The sequence below is a fragment of the Scyliorhinus torazame genome, chromosome 6 (assembly GCF_047496885.1).
Source record: "Scyliorhinus torazame isolate Kashiwa2021f chromosome 6, sScyTor2.1, whole genome shotgun sequence".
In the NCBI taxonomy this organism is placed as follows: domain Eukaryota; kingdom Metazoa; phylum Chordata; class Chondrichthyes; order Carcharhiniformes; family Scyliorhinidae; genus Scyliorhinus; species Scyliorhinus torazame.
In genome coordinates, this window is record NC_092712.1 from 60351528 (window position 1) to 60367861 (window position 16334).

At 48.2% G+C, this 16334-nt stretch overlaps 1 protein-coding gene across 8 annotated transcripts in view; it reads left to right on the forward strand.

Annotated features, from left to right (window-relative positions):
* The first annotated feature begins 10132 nt into the window (after positions 1-10132).
* The window catches only part of zmynd11 (zinc finger, MYND-type containing 11), a 292010-nt gene continuing 285808 nt past the window's right edge, over positions 10133-16334 (forward strand). For 2 of the 8 annotated variants that reach the window (XM_072508258.1, XM_072508259.1), the window contains exon 1: positions 10199-10309. Coding sequence is in view for 3 of the 8 variants with exons in the window: in XM_072508248.1 (XP_072364349.1) it covers positions 10156-10309 (154 nt within the window). In the remaining 5 variants the exon portion in view is untranslated. Of the gene's footprint in view, positions 10310-16334 lie in introns of all 8 variants that reach the window. The other 6 variants (XM_072508249.1, XM_072508248.1, XM_072508250.1 and 3 more) reach the window with 6 other exon arrangements.

Below are 16334 nucleotides of genomic sequence, written 5' to 3' on the forward strand. Positions count from 1 at the left end.
GTTCCTTCTGGGCATTTCCCTTATGTGGGCACATTATGCCATCAAACAGATGGAATTTTGAACAAAAGTATACCCAGAAATTGGGTGAAAAGGAGTCACATTCACCCTCTACATACCGCCACCGGAAGTTCTCACATGATATTAAGAAAACTCTGAGCATATTGGTCAGAGCCAAGGCTATGGGCCCCTACAGTATTTTGATAGCAGTACTGGAGAAATACACTCCCAAACTATCCATGGTATCCAGTATAGCTGCAACACAGGCACCTGATGGACAAAATGGAAAATGGACAAGGTTTGTCCTGCCCACAAAAGAAACGATTAAGCCAATCTGATCAGTAACTGCCCTGTTCGGTCCACTCTCAATCTTCAGCAAAGTGATAGAATGGGGTTGTCATCGTGGTTACCTAGCAACACTCATTCAACAATAACCTGCCCACCAACAGTCAGTCTGAGTTCTGCCAGGACCAGTCAGCTCCAGAGTTCATACAGCCTTGGTCCAAACCTGAAAAAAGGGGCTGAATTCCAAGGGTGGACTGAGACTGACCATTCCTGAGATCAAAGCAGCATTTGGAGCCAAGCAGCCTCAGTGCAATTGAATTCAATGGGGAATCCGGGCGGAACCCTTTGGTGTCATACTACCCAGAAAGGAAGGTGGTTATAGTTTTTGGACACCTATCACCTCAGCTTCAGGCCATTGCTGCTGCAGCAGGTTCTCAAGCTTCTTGCACTGTCGTCAGCCGAAACATCTTCAGCTGCATTGTCAATGACCTTCCTTCCATCATAAGGTCAGGTGTTCACTCAAGCTGGCACAGTGTTCAGTTCCATTCATAACTCTTCAGATAATGAAGTAATCCATGCCCACATGAAGAGGTTACCGGCTTTTGGTCTTAATGATGGACACCCACCCATTAGCATCACAATTGGAACACCCAATGGAATGTCCATTTGAAGGTTGTCTGACCAGAGGGATGAGGAGCGTGATCCCCCCACCAGAATGAACAGAGATACGTCCCAATGATCCTCTTTCTAAGGTGTCTGCTTCAAGAATAAAATGATTTGTAGTCTTGGGGGCGGAACATCTGGTCTGACCATTTATACTTTCATTGACCATACTCTGGGTTTTATGGCGGGCTGGGACATAGAACACCTGATGTAAGAAAGTCAAATCCCTGCCTCTCGGAAAATCCCTCCCCTTCCCACTCCAAATGACAATAACCGTGTTTAGAGTGGTTGTATTTGCCCAATTCAGATACTTTCGACCAGTTTACTTACTCAAGGTTTTACCTAGGTGTCTTTAATAGCGAGGAGAACAAAGGAACAAGTATAAATTCAACAAACTTTATTAAACACACAATAATAAATAACCCACAGGTTAACCCAAAATATATAATACTAGAAACACCCAAGATTCGGTTCTACTCCCCGTAAAGATGGCTTGATTGAACTGTGGGTCCGATTCTTGAGTCCCTCTGGTCTGCGGTCACGAAGGTGCGTCACACTGGCAGTTCCTTCCTTCTCAGATGTCTCGGTTGCTTCTACCTGGAGTCTTCGCTGCTGATGTGCCTCGGGTGCCCGTTTCTATCCCCCTCCCTCTCCCTTTTCCCAGTTTTTCTGGCCGATGAGGCCTCGGGAGGGGGTCTCAGCACTTAATGGTCCAGTTGATGACCTGTTGACAGGACACCTGAGCCCGCCCCAGGTGTATACCTCCGGTGCTGTGGTCTGCACAAACCCCCATACCAAATAAGGTAATGGCGGAAACTCTGGGCGCACGAGAATCTGGCTCAATCTGGGCTACGGACAATAGACCGGTGCCTATCAATAGGATGCGATGATCTCTTGATGGGCAATTGACAGGGCAAGTCCAGACATGCCGAGGCAGCCTGTCTGAGTTTGTGTGTTCGAACTCGGCCAAGTCCAAATTCCCATCAGGCTATTCGCTGGAGCTGACTGCAGTTTTAATTTAAAGTGTCCAATTCTTTAATTTAGGATATCCAATTTTAATCAGGCTCAAAACTAGGGCCTGTCAGGTTACCACAGAGTGATCAAAGTCTCGATCTTCATTAGGTCATAATCTCTGATGTATGGTTGGGACTTGGTATACTTGAGTTGACCCAGGCAATGGAGGAGATTTGAATGTAATGATGGGAATTTTAAAATGGGGACATTGTTTGACTGGAAGCCAATGAAGATCAGCGAGCCCAGGAATGGTGGAAAAACTGGACTTGGGTAGCAGTGGGTTGTATGACCTCAAATGTATGAAGGGCGACTTGAGCCCATAGGTTTCTGACACAGAGGCAAGATTCCTACCTACTGAGACATGGCTGACAGCAGATATTATGACAGTTTCCCATTGTCTTTTTAAGGAGATTTAAGGAGCCATGTTATGTAACCGGGTTCAGCTGGGAACAAAATCTAGCCCAAAATGATTTTTAAAATAAATTTAGAGTCCCCAATTCTTTTTTTTTCCCAATTAAGGGGAAATTTAGCGTGGACAATCCACCGGTAGCACAGTGGTTAGCACTGTTGCTTCACAGTGACAGGGACCCAGTTCGATTCGCGACTTGGGTCACTGTCTGTGTGGAGTCTGCATGTTCTCCCTGTGTCTGTGGGTTTCCTCCGGGTGCTGCCGTTTCCTCCCACAAGTCCTGGAAGACGTGCTGTTAGGTGAATTGGACATTCTGAACTCTCCCTCGGTGTACCCGAACAGGCGCCGGAATGTGGCGACTTGGGGATTTTCACAGTAACTTCATTGCAGTGTTAATGTAAGCCTACTTGTGACAATAATAAAGATTATTATTATTATATCCTACACATCCTTTTGGGTCGTGTGGGTGAGACTCACGCAGGCACAAGGAAAATGTGCAAACTCCACTCGGACCGTGACCTGGGGCCAGGATCGAACCTGGGTCCTCAGCGCCGTGAGGCAGCAGTGCTAATCACTGCGCCACTGTGCTGCCCCTTCTAGCCCAGAATGATAGGATGAAATTCTCACCCTTACGCTGCAGGGTCTGACACAAAATAAGTTTGGAATATTAATCCAATTCCCCAATGCTCCATTTATTGGACCATATTGGGAAGATCAAGGTCAGGAGGATGGTTGATGTGACTACCCGAATGTGGTATAAGGCGAACTGAATAAGCCCCACCTTCTCAACATTGCCTGTGGTGACCCTCAGGTTAAATCATCAGCAGACATGCTCTCTCTCAAAAGGGGAGAGCAGCCTATGGTCCTCTGCGACTGTAGCAACATTTACATTCATGAGGTTAACTTGATTGACCTTGGCCTTTTTTGTTTAGCAATTCCCATGTTCAAATGTGTAAGAGGAAAATAAATTGTGTAAATACATTAGGGGCATTTCTCTTAAACTGAAGCATGCACAGTGTTGGAAAGAGGAAACTTCAATTTTGTGAAGTAAACTACAAACGACAGTGGGTGTCTGGAATGAGAAAGTGCCACTTTTCCAATGTCCTTCCTGCTTTCAGAAGGAGGGAGGAAAACAGATGGGAAGACAGGAAAAAAAACTTCAAAAAAAAAAAAGGAGGCCTGCATAACAATGAGTCAATGGTTACAAATACTCAAAGGAAAAAGTTAGGTCAGTAACAAAGAATGGAAGATCAAAGATGAAAATGCATGATGTCAGTGGAGGCTTTGTTAATAGATTCATCTTCCAAGATAGGGAAGGAAGGGAGCTCCAAAGCTGTAAGCAAAGGAGACAGGAATAGCCTGGGGTAAATAGGTTTCCCAATAGTATTAACCACAGCTAGGCTGACTGTAGGAAATCCAACAAAAAAAAAAAAGTTTCAATCTGATAAATGTGGTCAAAGGCATATGTCTGTACAGTTGCTGAAAGCTCGGTGCTGGACGTCTGGCATGCTGTGAGCATTCTTAAGAGTCTCAAAACCAAGCTCCTTATAATTAAGGGGGAAGGTTGATGGAGGTAATGCAGGTAGTGTTGAGTGAATGGACTCACAAAAGGCATTTGATAAAAAATACCACGTAAAGAAAATTGAAGCCCATGGGATTCAGGGCCAGAATCTTAGTGGAAACAAAATAGGCCAAGGGACAGGAAGCAGGGTAGTGATAAGCTTGTTTTATTTAGACTGTAAGGAAGTACACAGTGATGCACACTTTGACAAAGACACTGCAGCACAGTGGTTACTACTGTTGCTTCACAACTCCAGGGCCCCAGGTTCGATTCCCGGCTTGGGTGTCTGTGCGGAGTATGCACGTTCTCCCAATGTCTGCGCGGGTTTCCTCCGGGTGCTCTGGTTTCCTCCCACAAGTCTCAAAAGATGTGCTGTTAGGTGAATTGGACATTCTGAATTCTCCCTCAGTGTACCCGAACAGGTGCCGGAGTGTGGTGACTAGGGGATTTTCACAGTAACTTCATTGTAGTGTTAATGTAAGCCTACTTGTGACAATAAAGATTCTTATTATTATTAGAGTCATCCAGACTTGAAACGTTAGCTCCCTTCTCTCTCCACAGATGCTGTCAGACCTGCAGAGATTGTCCAGCATTTTCTGTTTTTGTTTCAGATTCCAGCATCCGCAATAATTTGCTTTTATCTACATAGTGATGTCCCCAGGGGCCAGTACTTGCATTACTGCGCTCTTTGATATACTAATACTTCAACAGTAATTTTAAAAAGGGAATTGGATAAATACTTGAACGGGATTGGAGGAGGTAAAATGGTGGGGCTTGGGGGTACAGTTTGGAGGTGAGGCTGGGAAGATGATTGGGGAGGAAGAGGAGGGATTAGAGGTATAAGTGGACGAGAAGATTGGAGTTCCAGGGTGGGGAGGGAGAAAAACTTGGAGGTAGAGGTTGGCGTGAGGTGTTGGAGATGGAAGAATTAGAAGTGAGGTAGGAAAGGTTTGGAGGTAGAGGATCGGGGGAAATGGAGAAGTAGAGGTAATAATTGGAGTTGGAAGGAGTTGGGAATGGGGAGGGGAGGGGGGAGGGAAGGGGATTGAAGAAGCAAAAGGAGGTGAAAATTAAAGGAAGGGTTTGATTTGATTTGATTTATTGTCACATGTACCGAAGTACAGTGAAAAGTATTTTTTGCGGCCGAGGGAACATACACAGTATGTACATAGTAGACAAAAAGAATAATCGACAGAGAACATTGACAAATGGTACATCAACAAACAGTGATTGGTTACAATGCGGAACAACGGGCCAAACAAAGTAAATACATGAGCAAGAGCAGCATAGGGCTTTGTGAATAGCGTTCTTACAGGGAACAGATCAGTCCGAGGGGGAGTCGTTGAGGAGTCTTGTAGCTGTGGGGAAGAAGCTGTTCCGATGTCTGGATGTGCGAGTCTTCAGACTTCTGTACCTTCTGCCTGATGGAAGGGTCTGGAAGAAGGCAATGCCTGGGTGGGAGGGCTCTCTGATAATGCTGTCTGCCTTCCTGAGACAGTGGGAGGTGTATACAGAATCAATGGGAGGGTGGCAAAAGTGTGTGATGCGCTGGGCTGAGTTCACCACAATCTGCAGTTTCTTGCGATCTTGGACCGAGCAGTTGCCATACCAGGCTGTGATGCAGCCGGATAGGATGCTCTCTATCACATATCTGTAGAAGTTTGTTAGAGTGGATGCAGACATGCCAAATTTCTTTAGCTTCCGTAGGAAGTTAGAGGCGTTGTTGGGCTTTCTTGACTGTTGCATCAACATGAGTGGACCAGGACAGACTGTTGGTGATGGTGACCCCCAGGAACCTAAAGCTATCGACGATCTCCACTTTGAAGCCATTGATGCAGACTGGAGTGTATGTCGTGCTACGCTTCCTGAAGTCGATGATCAGCTCCTTGGTCTTTCCGACATTTAGAGAGGATTTGAAGGCAACCGGGGTGTGAAGGGATTTGATGGAGGAGGCAATGGAGGGGGATGGAGATAGAGAGGAGCGAGAGTAGTGAGGAGGTGGAGAAGGAATACTGGTTCAGGGGAGTGAGGGAGTTGGAATGCAGGGGACGGTAATGAAGGAAATGGTGGCGATTAAAAGAGGAGAAGGTGGACATTGTGAAGGGATTTCAAGGAGGTTGATAGAATTCCCTACAGTGCAGAAGACCACCATTGGCCCATCGAGTCTGCACCGACTCTTTGAAAGAGCACCCTACCTCGTCCCATGCACCGCCCTATCCCCAACCAACCTCTGAACCATAAGGAGCAATTTAGCCTGGCCAATCCACGCAACCTGCACATCTTTGGACTGTGGGAGGAAACTGGAGCTTCCGGAGAAAACCCACGTAGACACGGGGAGAACATGCAAACAACACACAAGATTGGATGGGTAAGGAGGGAAAAGAGGGAGGGTGAGGTAGGGAGAAGGAGATGGGTGGAAAGATTGGAGGGAGAGGTGGAGGAGAGGAGGGAGGTGCGAGGAAGGTAGGATGAGGAAGTTAAGGGATGGAGGGTGTTTGCTGGAGGTTGGTAAAGACTTTGGAGGATGTGGAGGACGGAGGCAGTTTGGAGGAAAGAACATGGAAGTCAAGCGAAGGGGCTGGTGGGTGTGGTTGGCGGAGGTGGATAGAGTTTGGAAGTGGAGGGAGAGGGGATTTCATGGAGATTTGGTGGAGATTCAAGGAAAAGGATTGGAGAGGGAGGGAATGGGGAGGTGGAGGTGGAGGGAATTTGGCAGAGGGAGTTTCGAGGTGGTGGATGGGAGATTGGACGTGGTGAGTTTGGAGATAGTGGGAGTGATTCTGAAGGAAGTGAGATGGGTGTTTGGAGGTGAAGCGGGGAGTTTAGAGGGTGTGAAGCAGATTGGAGGGAGGGACTTTGGAGGTGGAAGGTGTTTGAACACTGGGAATATGGAGAAAAGGGAATTTGAAGGTGTTTTGAGATAGAGGGTAGGCTGGGAGGAGCGTTTTGAGGTGGAGGATAGGCTAGGAGGAGTGTTTTGAGATGGAGGGTAGGCTGCAATGAGTGCTTTGAGGTGGAGGGCAGGCTGTGAGAAGTGTTGTGAGGTGGAGGGCAGGCTGGGAGGAGTGTTTTGAGGTGGCGGGTAGGCTGGGAGGAGTGTTTTGAGGTGGCGGGTAGGCTGGGAGGAGTGTTTTGAGGTGGAAGGTGGGCTGTGAGGTGCTTTGAGGGCGGGTTGGAGGATTGTTTTGAGATGGAGGGTGGGCTGGGGGGGCGTGTTCTAAGGTGGAGGGTGGGCTGGGGGAGTGTTTTGAGGTGGAGGGTAGGGTGGGAGGACTGCTGTGAGGTGGAGGGTAGGGTGGGTGGAGGGCTGTGAGGTGGAGGGTGGAGTGCTGTGAGGTGGAGGGAGGAGGGCTGTGAGATGGAGGGTAGGCTGGGAGGAGTGTTTTGAGGTGGAGGGTAGGCTGTGAGATGGAGGGCAGGATGGGTGGAGGGCTGTGAGGTGGAGGGATGAATGCTGTGAGGTGGAGGGTAGGCTGGGGGGAGGGTTGTGAGGTGGAGGGAGGAGGGTTGTGAGGTGTGATGTGTTGGGTACTCTGGATCTGTGGACCACATACAGGCCACCAACACTTAAAATAGTACAACGCTATTTTATTAAGTTAGAAACTGTTGAACATACTTTCACTGTGGGTTAACACGATATCAGATTAAACTAAAGACCTATGCCTGTCTTAACCAGTCTTTGCACTCAGCACATGGTGAAGGTCTGTGCTGTAAGCTCTGTCCTTCTGAGAGGCTGCATCCTGACTGAGCTGGAACTGAGGCCCTCTGTTTATATAGTGAGTGTGCTCTAACTGGTGATTGGCTGCGGTGTTGTGTGTGTTGATTGGTCTTGCTGTGTGTCCATCAGTGTGTGTGTTTGCACCATGATATACTGGTGTATATTATGACAAGGTGGAGGGAGGAAGGCTGTGACGTGGAGCGAAGGCTGGGAGGAGGAGTGTTGGGAGGAGGAGTGTTGTGAGGTGGAGTGTTGTGAGGTGGAAGGTAGGCTGGGAGGAGGAGTGTTGTGAGGTGGAGGGTAGGCTGGGAGGAGGAGTGTTGTGAGGTGGAGGGTAGGCTGAGAGGAGGGCTATGAGGTAGAGGGTAGGCTGGGAGGAGGAGTGTTGTGAGGTGGAGGGTAGGCTCAGAGGAGGGCTATGAGGTAGAGGGTAGGCTGGGATGAGTGTTGTGAGGTGGAGGGCAGGCTGGGTGGAATGTTGTGAGGCGGAGGGTAGTGAGGCAGAGGGTAGTGAGGCGGAGGGTAGTGAGGCGGAGGGTAGGCTTGGAGGAGTGTTGGGAGGTGGAGGGTAGGCTGGAATGAGTGCTGTGAGGTGGAGGGTTAGCTGGGAGGTGGATGGTAGGCTGAGAGGAGAGCTGTGAGGTGGAGGGAGGTGTGTTGTGTGATGGAGGGTAGGCTGGGAGGGAGGAGGGTAGGCTGGGAGGAGTGTTGTGAGGTGGAGGGCAGGCTGGGTGGAGTGTTGTGAGGTGGAGGGTTGGCTGGGAGGAGGGCTATGAGGTGGAGGGAGGTGTGTTGTGCGATGGAGGGTAGGCTGGGAAGGAGGAGGGTAGGCTGGGAGGAGTGTTGTGAGGTGGAGGGCAGGCTGGGTGGAGTGTTGGGAGGTGGAGGGTAGGCTGGAATGAGTGCTGTGAGGTGGAGGGTATGCTGTGAGGAGGAGGGTTGGCTGGGTGGAGTGTTGTGAGGTGGAGGGCAGGCTGGGAGGAGTGTTGTGCGGTGGAGGGTAGGCTGGGAGGGAGGAGGGTAGGCTGGGAGGAGTGTTGTGAGGGAGGAGGGTAGGCTGGGAGGAGTGTTGTGAGGTGGAGGGCAGGCTGGGAGGAGTGTTGTGAGGTGGAGGGCAGGCTGGGTGGAGTGTTGTAAGGTGGAGGGCAGGCTGGGAGGAGTGTTGTGAGGTGGAGGGTAGGCTGTGAGGAGGAGGGTTGGCTGGGTGGAGTGTTGTGAGGTGGAGGGCAGGCTGGGAGGAGTGTTGTGAGGTGGAGGGCAGGCTGGGAGGAGTGTTGTGAGGTGGAGGGCAGGCTGGGAGGAGTGTTGTGAGGTGGAGGGCAGGCTGTGAGAAGTGTTGTGAGGTGGAGGGCAGGCTGGGAGGAGTGTTGTGAGGTGGAGGGCAGGCTGGGAGGAGTGTTGTGAGGTGGAGGGTAGGCTGGGAGCAGTGTTGTGAGGTGGAGGGTAGGCTGGGTGGAGTGTTGTGAGGTGGAGTGTTGTGAGGTGGAGGGTAGGCTGGGTGGAGTGTTGTGAGGTGGAGGGTAGGCTGGGTGGAGTGTTGTGAGGTGGAGGGTAGGCTGGGTGGAGTGTTGTGAGGTGGAGGGTAGGCTGTGAGGTGGAGGGTAGGCTGGGAGGAGTGTTGTGAGGTGGAGGGCAGGCTGGGTGGAGTGTTGTGAGGTGGAGGGTAGGCTGGGTGGAGTGTTGTAAGGTGGAGGGTAGGCTGGGTGAAGTGTTGAGGTGAAGTGTTGTGAGGTGGAGGGCAGGCTGGGAGGAGTGTTGTGAGGTGGAGGGCAGGCTGGGAGGAGTGTTGTGAGGTGGAGGGTAGGCTGGGAGGAGTGTTGTGAGGTGGAGGGTAGGCTGGGTGGAGTGTTGTGAGGTGGAGTGTTGTGAGGTGGAGGGTAGGCTGGGTGGAGTGTTGTGAGGTGGAGGGTAGGCTGGGTGGAGTGTTGTGAGGTGGAGGGTAGGCTGGGTGGAGTGTTGTGAGGTGGAGGGTAGGCTGGGTGGAGTGTTGTGAGGTGGAGGGTAGGCTGGGTGGAGTGTTGTGAGGTGGAGGGTAGGCTGTGAGGTGGAGGGTAGGCTGGGAGGAGTGTTGTGAGGTGGAGGGCAGGCTGGGTGGAGTGTTGTGAGGTGGAGGGTAGGCTGGGTGGAGTGTTGTAAGGTGGAGGGTAGGCTGGGTGAAGTGTTGAGGTGAAGTGTTGTGAGGTGGAGGGTAGGCTGGGTGGAGTGTTGTGAGGTGGAGGGTAGGCTGGGTGGAGTGTTGTGAGGTGGAGTGTTGTGAGGTGGAGGGTAGGCTGGGTGGAGTGTTGTGAGGTGGAGGGTAGGCTGGGTGGAGTGTTGTGAGGTGGAGTGTTGTGAGGTGGAGGGTAGGCTGGGTGGAGTGTTGTGAGGTGGAGGGTAGGCTGGGAGGAGTGTTGTGAGGTGAAGTGTTGTGAGGTGGAGGGTAGGCTGTGAGGAGGAGGGTTGGCTGCCTCCTGCTGTTCCGGCCGCTGGCGGTGGGGGGCGCCGCCGGGCTCCTGTTGGCCGCTGTTGATGTGGAGCCGAGAGTCCGAGTGGGAATCGATCGCGGAGCCCATCGGAGGGAGCCCCGTCAATAAGAGCCGCAGCTCCGGGTGGGGTGGGGGAAAAGCAGGAGCTCGACACCGGCCTGGGCTGTCAGGTAGGCCGGGGACATACCGAGCCGGAGGTGAGTGAGGAGGGAGATCCGGGGGAGTGGGGCTGATCCGGGGGGGCGGGGGGGATCGCTGGCGGGCGGGGGGCGGGAGCGGGAACATGGCGGCTCCTCTCCCTGTGGCGGAGGGCGGCCTCGCCTCTCGGGGTCACTCCCAGCGCCGGCAAGCAGCCGGGGGGACTGGGGGAGGGAGAGAGGCTGCAGTCGGCGGCTAGGCCGATCCCATCCGGCCTTCCTCACTCTCTCTCTCTTTGTTTTATTTATTTCACTTCAGCCCCTGTGCTGAAGATTGATTCCACCCCCCCCCCCCAACCCCCACTTTTCTTTGCAAAGCCCAACTTGAGGGGACATTTTTATTTTTTCCTTTTTTTTAGGGGGGGGGGGGTGGAGGCGGAGACATTACCGCCGCCGTCCCTTTGGGATGTTGTGTGGAGTCAGGGTTATTTTTTGGGGGGTAAAGCCAGACTTCAGGGTGATGTGACCATTAACAGGGTCACTAGCTCTCTCTCTCTCTCTCTCTCCCCTGATGGATGAATTGTTTCTTGCACATTAACCACACAGTTTTATACAGCCAGCCCTCCTTTTAAATCAACAGTTTAGCCCCAGTGACTCTCTCTCTCTCTCTCTTGGCTATCTATCATCTTTCTCTGGTGAGTGTGGAGGGTTAGTCATTGCATTTGAACTACCTCCACTAAAATACCTTCACTGCACTTGTTCCTCATGTCTTGGCCACACCAGTGTGCCAGTTTTGTGGAGGGGGCTGGGTGAATAATTCTGCATGCATCCCTGGAAAAAGTCATGGTAAACATGGTACTTTTGATAAAAGCTCGTGCTTTTTTGATTTTGGATACAAACTGACTGGGAATTTTACAGTGAATAATTGACATGTGTATGCATGTGTTTGGAAAGCCATAATGCTTTACATGTGTTGTACGTGCAGTGGCATTTAATAGTCTGTCAGGCATGCATAGTATTCCAGAATTAAAATATAATCGTTGGTTTCAGCTGGGCGTTGTGGCCTTATAAATTAAGTAGAATATATCTTGCCTGTAGATTTGAAGTCTAGGCTACTGTTTTACTTGTTGCTGATATGCTATCCTGACTCGCGTGTGTGTGTGTGCTTTTAGTTGAACTGATGTACAGCAATTGGTTACTCCTATAATTCTTGTAACTATTTTTGCTTCTTGCTGTTGTGGTGTTTTTCTGCAATATTATCCAAAAATATACTGTCAGCTTTCACGTGTATGCAGACGACATTGACCTCTACCTCTCTTGACCCCTCCATCACTTCTGTATTGTCAGACTCTTAGTTCGACACTCACCCCATGAGTGACAATGGTGGCCTTGCCAGTGGTGCTCACATTCTTTGAAAGAATTTTAAAATAAAAGTCTGGGATGAGTTCAAGTTTTTCTTGTTAAATTAATACCGAAGCTAGTTCAACTCCTACCACAAATTCTTTTTCCTTGACATCGATCCTCTCCCCTTCCTTCCCTGGACACTCTCCCGTTAAAACAATCAGTACAGAACCGTGGCATCCAACATGACCCTGAGCTGAGCTTCCAATCCCACATCATATCCATCAGAAAGAACCCCAGCTTCCACCTTCTCTTTCTACCTCAGCTGAACAGCTACCAATATCCTCATCAATGCTTTTGTTATTTTCTAACTGCAAATTCCCAGTTGGTTTTCCTTCCACCTTAAACTTGAGCTCTCAAACCTGGGCTCTCAAACTCTACTTGTACTCTTAAACGCCATCTGCAGCAAGTTCCACACATCCATGCCCCCTCTTGTTTATTGATTGATGTTAGTTCCTAGTCCACCAACACAGATTAAAAATTCTCCAGCCTTTTGTGAAATCCCTTCAGGGGCTTGCCCCTCCTAATCTTTGTAGCCTCCTTCAGTCCTACAATCCTCCAAGAACTCTGGCTCTCCACCAAGTCTGCATTCCTCACTCCTTCAGTGCAGCATTATTGGCTGCACGTTTAGCTGTCTTCTAGATCTTAAACTACAACATTTCCTCCCTAATTCACGCCCCACCTTTCTACGTCCTTAAGATTCTGCCTAAACCCTACCTCTCTGAGCAAGCTTCATTAGCTCCTTCTTTGGCCACATATCAATTTTTGCCTGATCTCTGAAGCACTTTGGGATGTTTTCCTGTGTTAAAGTTATTATTTAAATAGAAGTTATTATTGTAGATGGGCTTTGGAATTAGTCACTGCCTGATCGGAGTGCAATCCAACCCATTCATATTGCAATTAATAGTGTAAACAACATCCATCTCGGTTAGTTGCTTTATGCTGATACCAATTCAGGTATGTTACATGTAAGCCAAAGGCTACGTATCAAATGCCTATTTTGCCCATCTCTCACTTTGTATTGCGCACTGCCATCAGCCAAGCAGCTCTGCTGAAAGAATTAAGCGTAACAGATGGTGTCACAAATCCATCTTCTCCTGTTTCTCAGACATGAATGTACATTAAACACCTGAACTCAATATAATTAAGGAACCACGTTTAGAATTATAGAATCTTACAGCACAGATTTTTGTCCGTTTCTAGTTACGATTGAATTTGCTTCGTCCGGTTTGCCATTAGCCTCGAGGTGCTTAAATTGTAAAAACTCAGGAACATCATTGCTCAAAATGGATGATTTAAAATCAGAATTTAAGAATTGTGGGACCAAGTCTCATCTAGTTCACTTTCTGTTGTCTTGGTGGTTGCAGGATACACCAATTATTGATTTATGAGAGCAATCCGTCTCTCTCAGCTAGTCGACAACAGGCCCAAGCATGATGCAGGGAAAACCCCAGAGGTGGGGAATCGTAAAATTCCTCCCAAGCATGTTGCACGCACCACATGCCATGCCTCGTCACTTTGGGTTTGATATTTCTGAGGTATTTTGACTCCAAACCCTACTGGATGGATTTGTATTTTTCATCATGCATTGCTACAGATTTGTCTTTCAGCAAAGATGTCAAAGAATGCTGTTGCTCTCTGTGCAACAATACATTGCTGCCAGCAGCGTGGATTCAATTCCTGTGCCGGCTGAGATTATTCATGAAGGCCCCGCCTTCTCGACCTTGCCCCTCACCTGAGGTGTAGTGATCCTCAGGTTAAATCACCACCAGTCAGTTCCCTCCCTCAAAGAGGAAAGCAGCCTATGGTTCTCTGGGACTATGGCGGCTTTGCTGTTACCTGCTTGAGAATCAAACCGTTACCAAGTGCAAATCACCTCTGCAATCAGTGTTTTTGTGATTTTATGAAATAAAGGTAATAGTACAATCAAAAGACAGACAGATCCATTCGGGCAACGGTGTGTCGATCTTTATTTAACTTCGCAGGAAAAATGTGTGAAGTAACTTGTAAAGGGCAAGGTCAGAAGAGGTTTTGAAATTTGCTCTTTGATTTTTGAGAACATTATCTCAAATGCATCAACATTCAAAAATAGAATTGAAATGATGCAAGCAATCCTAGTTTTATGTAATCAGCTCAGGACTGGGTACATAAGTATCTTTAAAGGTTTTTAAAATAGTGTTTAGTGGTTTAAAAAAAGCAACTTGAAATCTTAGTTCAGCATATGCTTTTAACTTATAGAACATTTTACCTAATAGGCTTTATGTGTTTCTTTGGTGCTGCTTCTGCATAGAATCATAGAATTTACAATGCAGGAGGAGGCCATTCGCCCCATTGAGCCTGTACCGGCCTTTGGAAAGAGCACTCTACTTAACCCCATGCCTCCAGCTTATCCCAGTAACCCCACCTACCCTTTTTTGGACACCAAGGGGCAATTTAGCATAGCCAAACCTGCACATCTTTGGACTATGGGAGGAAAACGGAGCACCCGGAGGATACCCATGCAGGCACGGGGAGAACGTGCAAACTCCACACAGTCACCCGAGATAGGAATTGCACCCGGGACCCTAGAGCTATGAGGCAGCAATGCTAACCACTGTGCCACCTTGCCGCCCCATGCATATAGACAAAACAGAACATGATTTATTTGAATGTTATTTGTCCAGCCAGTGAGTTGTTGAAGGTAGTCTTCAATCCAAGTGAACTCAGGAGAAGGCACCTATCTGATGTCTCGAAATAACAAAGGCTTCTGGGGTGACTTTCATTTGGATTGTGTTGAGAATATTCATTTTCTTCTGTGAAATATATTTTGTGCCCAACAAATTCTGATAAGTATTTGCATTAGTTTTATATAATAGATGCAGTAAGGAATTGGTTGTGTTAGGAGGGTAAAATAAATTTGATTACATCGAAAGGGGAGGATCAAACTGGGAAATATGTAAATCCACCAGGTGCATGGCAGGGAGGTAGGTAGTCCTGTATATTTTGTTGTATTAGTTTTAAAACATATGCAAGCTAAAAAACACTGCTGTAAATCTCTGCGATTAAAACTGAATAAGGTAATTGCTTGTGATTGAATTGCGTGGTTATAAGTAGCGGGTTTTAAGCAATGTATATTTTATTTAAAATTTTCACAAAAAGAAAGAGGTAGGCGGCAGAAATTAAATGGATGCAATATGCAGATTGGAACATTATGGTTGAAGACTTCCCAAGTATGGTGGAACAAAGCTGTGGAGGTAATTCACTGGGCATAAGGGAGTCGAGTTGGGAAAGGCAGGTCTGTATGTGTGCGGAAAATTTGTGGGTGGGGTGGTGACAGTAGTATGGCAGAGGCAAAGTGCCCAACAGTGAAGAGTGGGTTAGGGGGGTGGATAACTGGGTGTGAAGATTTAATGAACAGAATGGCTTCACATATGCCAATGATGACTGATATTTTTTTTTAAAGTTTTAGGTTAATCCGTAACTTGATACCAGATAAGTGTTCAGACTGGACAGTGGCAGCCTGTGGTTTTTGAAAAGTGAGCAGCAGTTCAGTTATGCCCAATAGGGTCCAACAAACCGTAAAGAGATAACTGACCAGATTATCTGATTTTTTTAGTGGTGCCGGTTGAAAGATAAATGTTGACTGGTATCACAAGTAGAGAACCTAGGGAAGAAACTGTATTGGGCTTGAAGTGTGGCAGTGCAGGTGAGACTTCTGTAAAAATTTGCTGACTTTTAGCTCTTAAAATATAATGCACAATATGCCAATCTCTGTGCAACTTCCTCCCTTCAAAATAAATCTCTTTCACTTTCCTTTGAATTCTGTAGCGGAATCTGCCTTCAACCAATGTAATACTTCCAACATTTCAAGTTTGATTGAAGCACTGATATTTAGTATGAATAATCATGTATAAAGTAGTGTGTTTCTCTTCCTGTTAGCCAACTTAGTTTGAGAACTAGGGGATCCTAATCGTGTAAAACAACCGCCACCTTCCTATCATGGGATGTAGCGCCTCAGCTCAGTAATCATGATTGCAGCAGCTATGATCAATATGAATTTGGATACTTCAAACTGGAAAGCTGCTGAAGCATTTGTGCTGAATTCAAAGCTGGAGCCCTATTTCCCTTTTGCTTTCACAATTAATGACACCACTTTGATTCCCCTGAGTATGTCGTAACTTCATCGCATGCTTATGACGTTGTTGGTTATCTCTCCACTTTTTTAAATTGTGGGGATTTTTTGTGTATGCTTTACAGCCCTCCGTGCTCCCACATCCAAGCTATAGGTACTAGCACGTCTCACAATCTTGCCCCAACATCTTCCTCATTGAAAATCTTCATTCATTGCTAAATACCATGAATATTTTTTTCATTCAATGTAATTTCACTTATCATAAAATCATAGAATTTACAGTGCAGAAGGAGGCCATTCGGCCCCTGAAAGAGCACCTACCTAAGCCCACACCGCCACCCTATCCCCTTAACCCAGCAATCCCACCTAACCTTTGGACACTACGGGGCAATTTAACGTGACCATTCCAACTAACCCACACATCTTTGGATTGTGGGAGGAAACCGGAGCACCCGGAGGAAACCCACGCAGACACAGGGACAACGTGCAGATTCTGCACGGGCAGTGACCCAAGCCGGCAATTGAACCAGGGTCCCTGGCGCTGTGAAGCAACAGTGCTAATCATGGTGATAC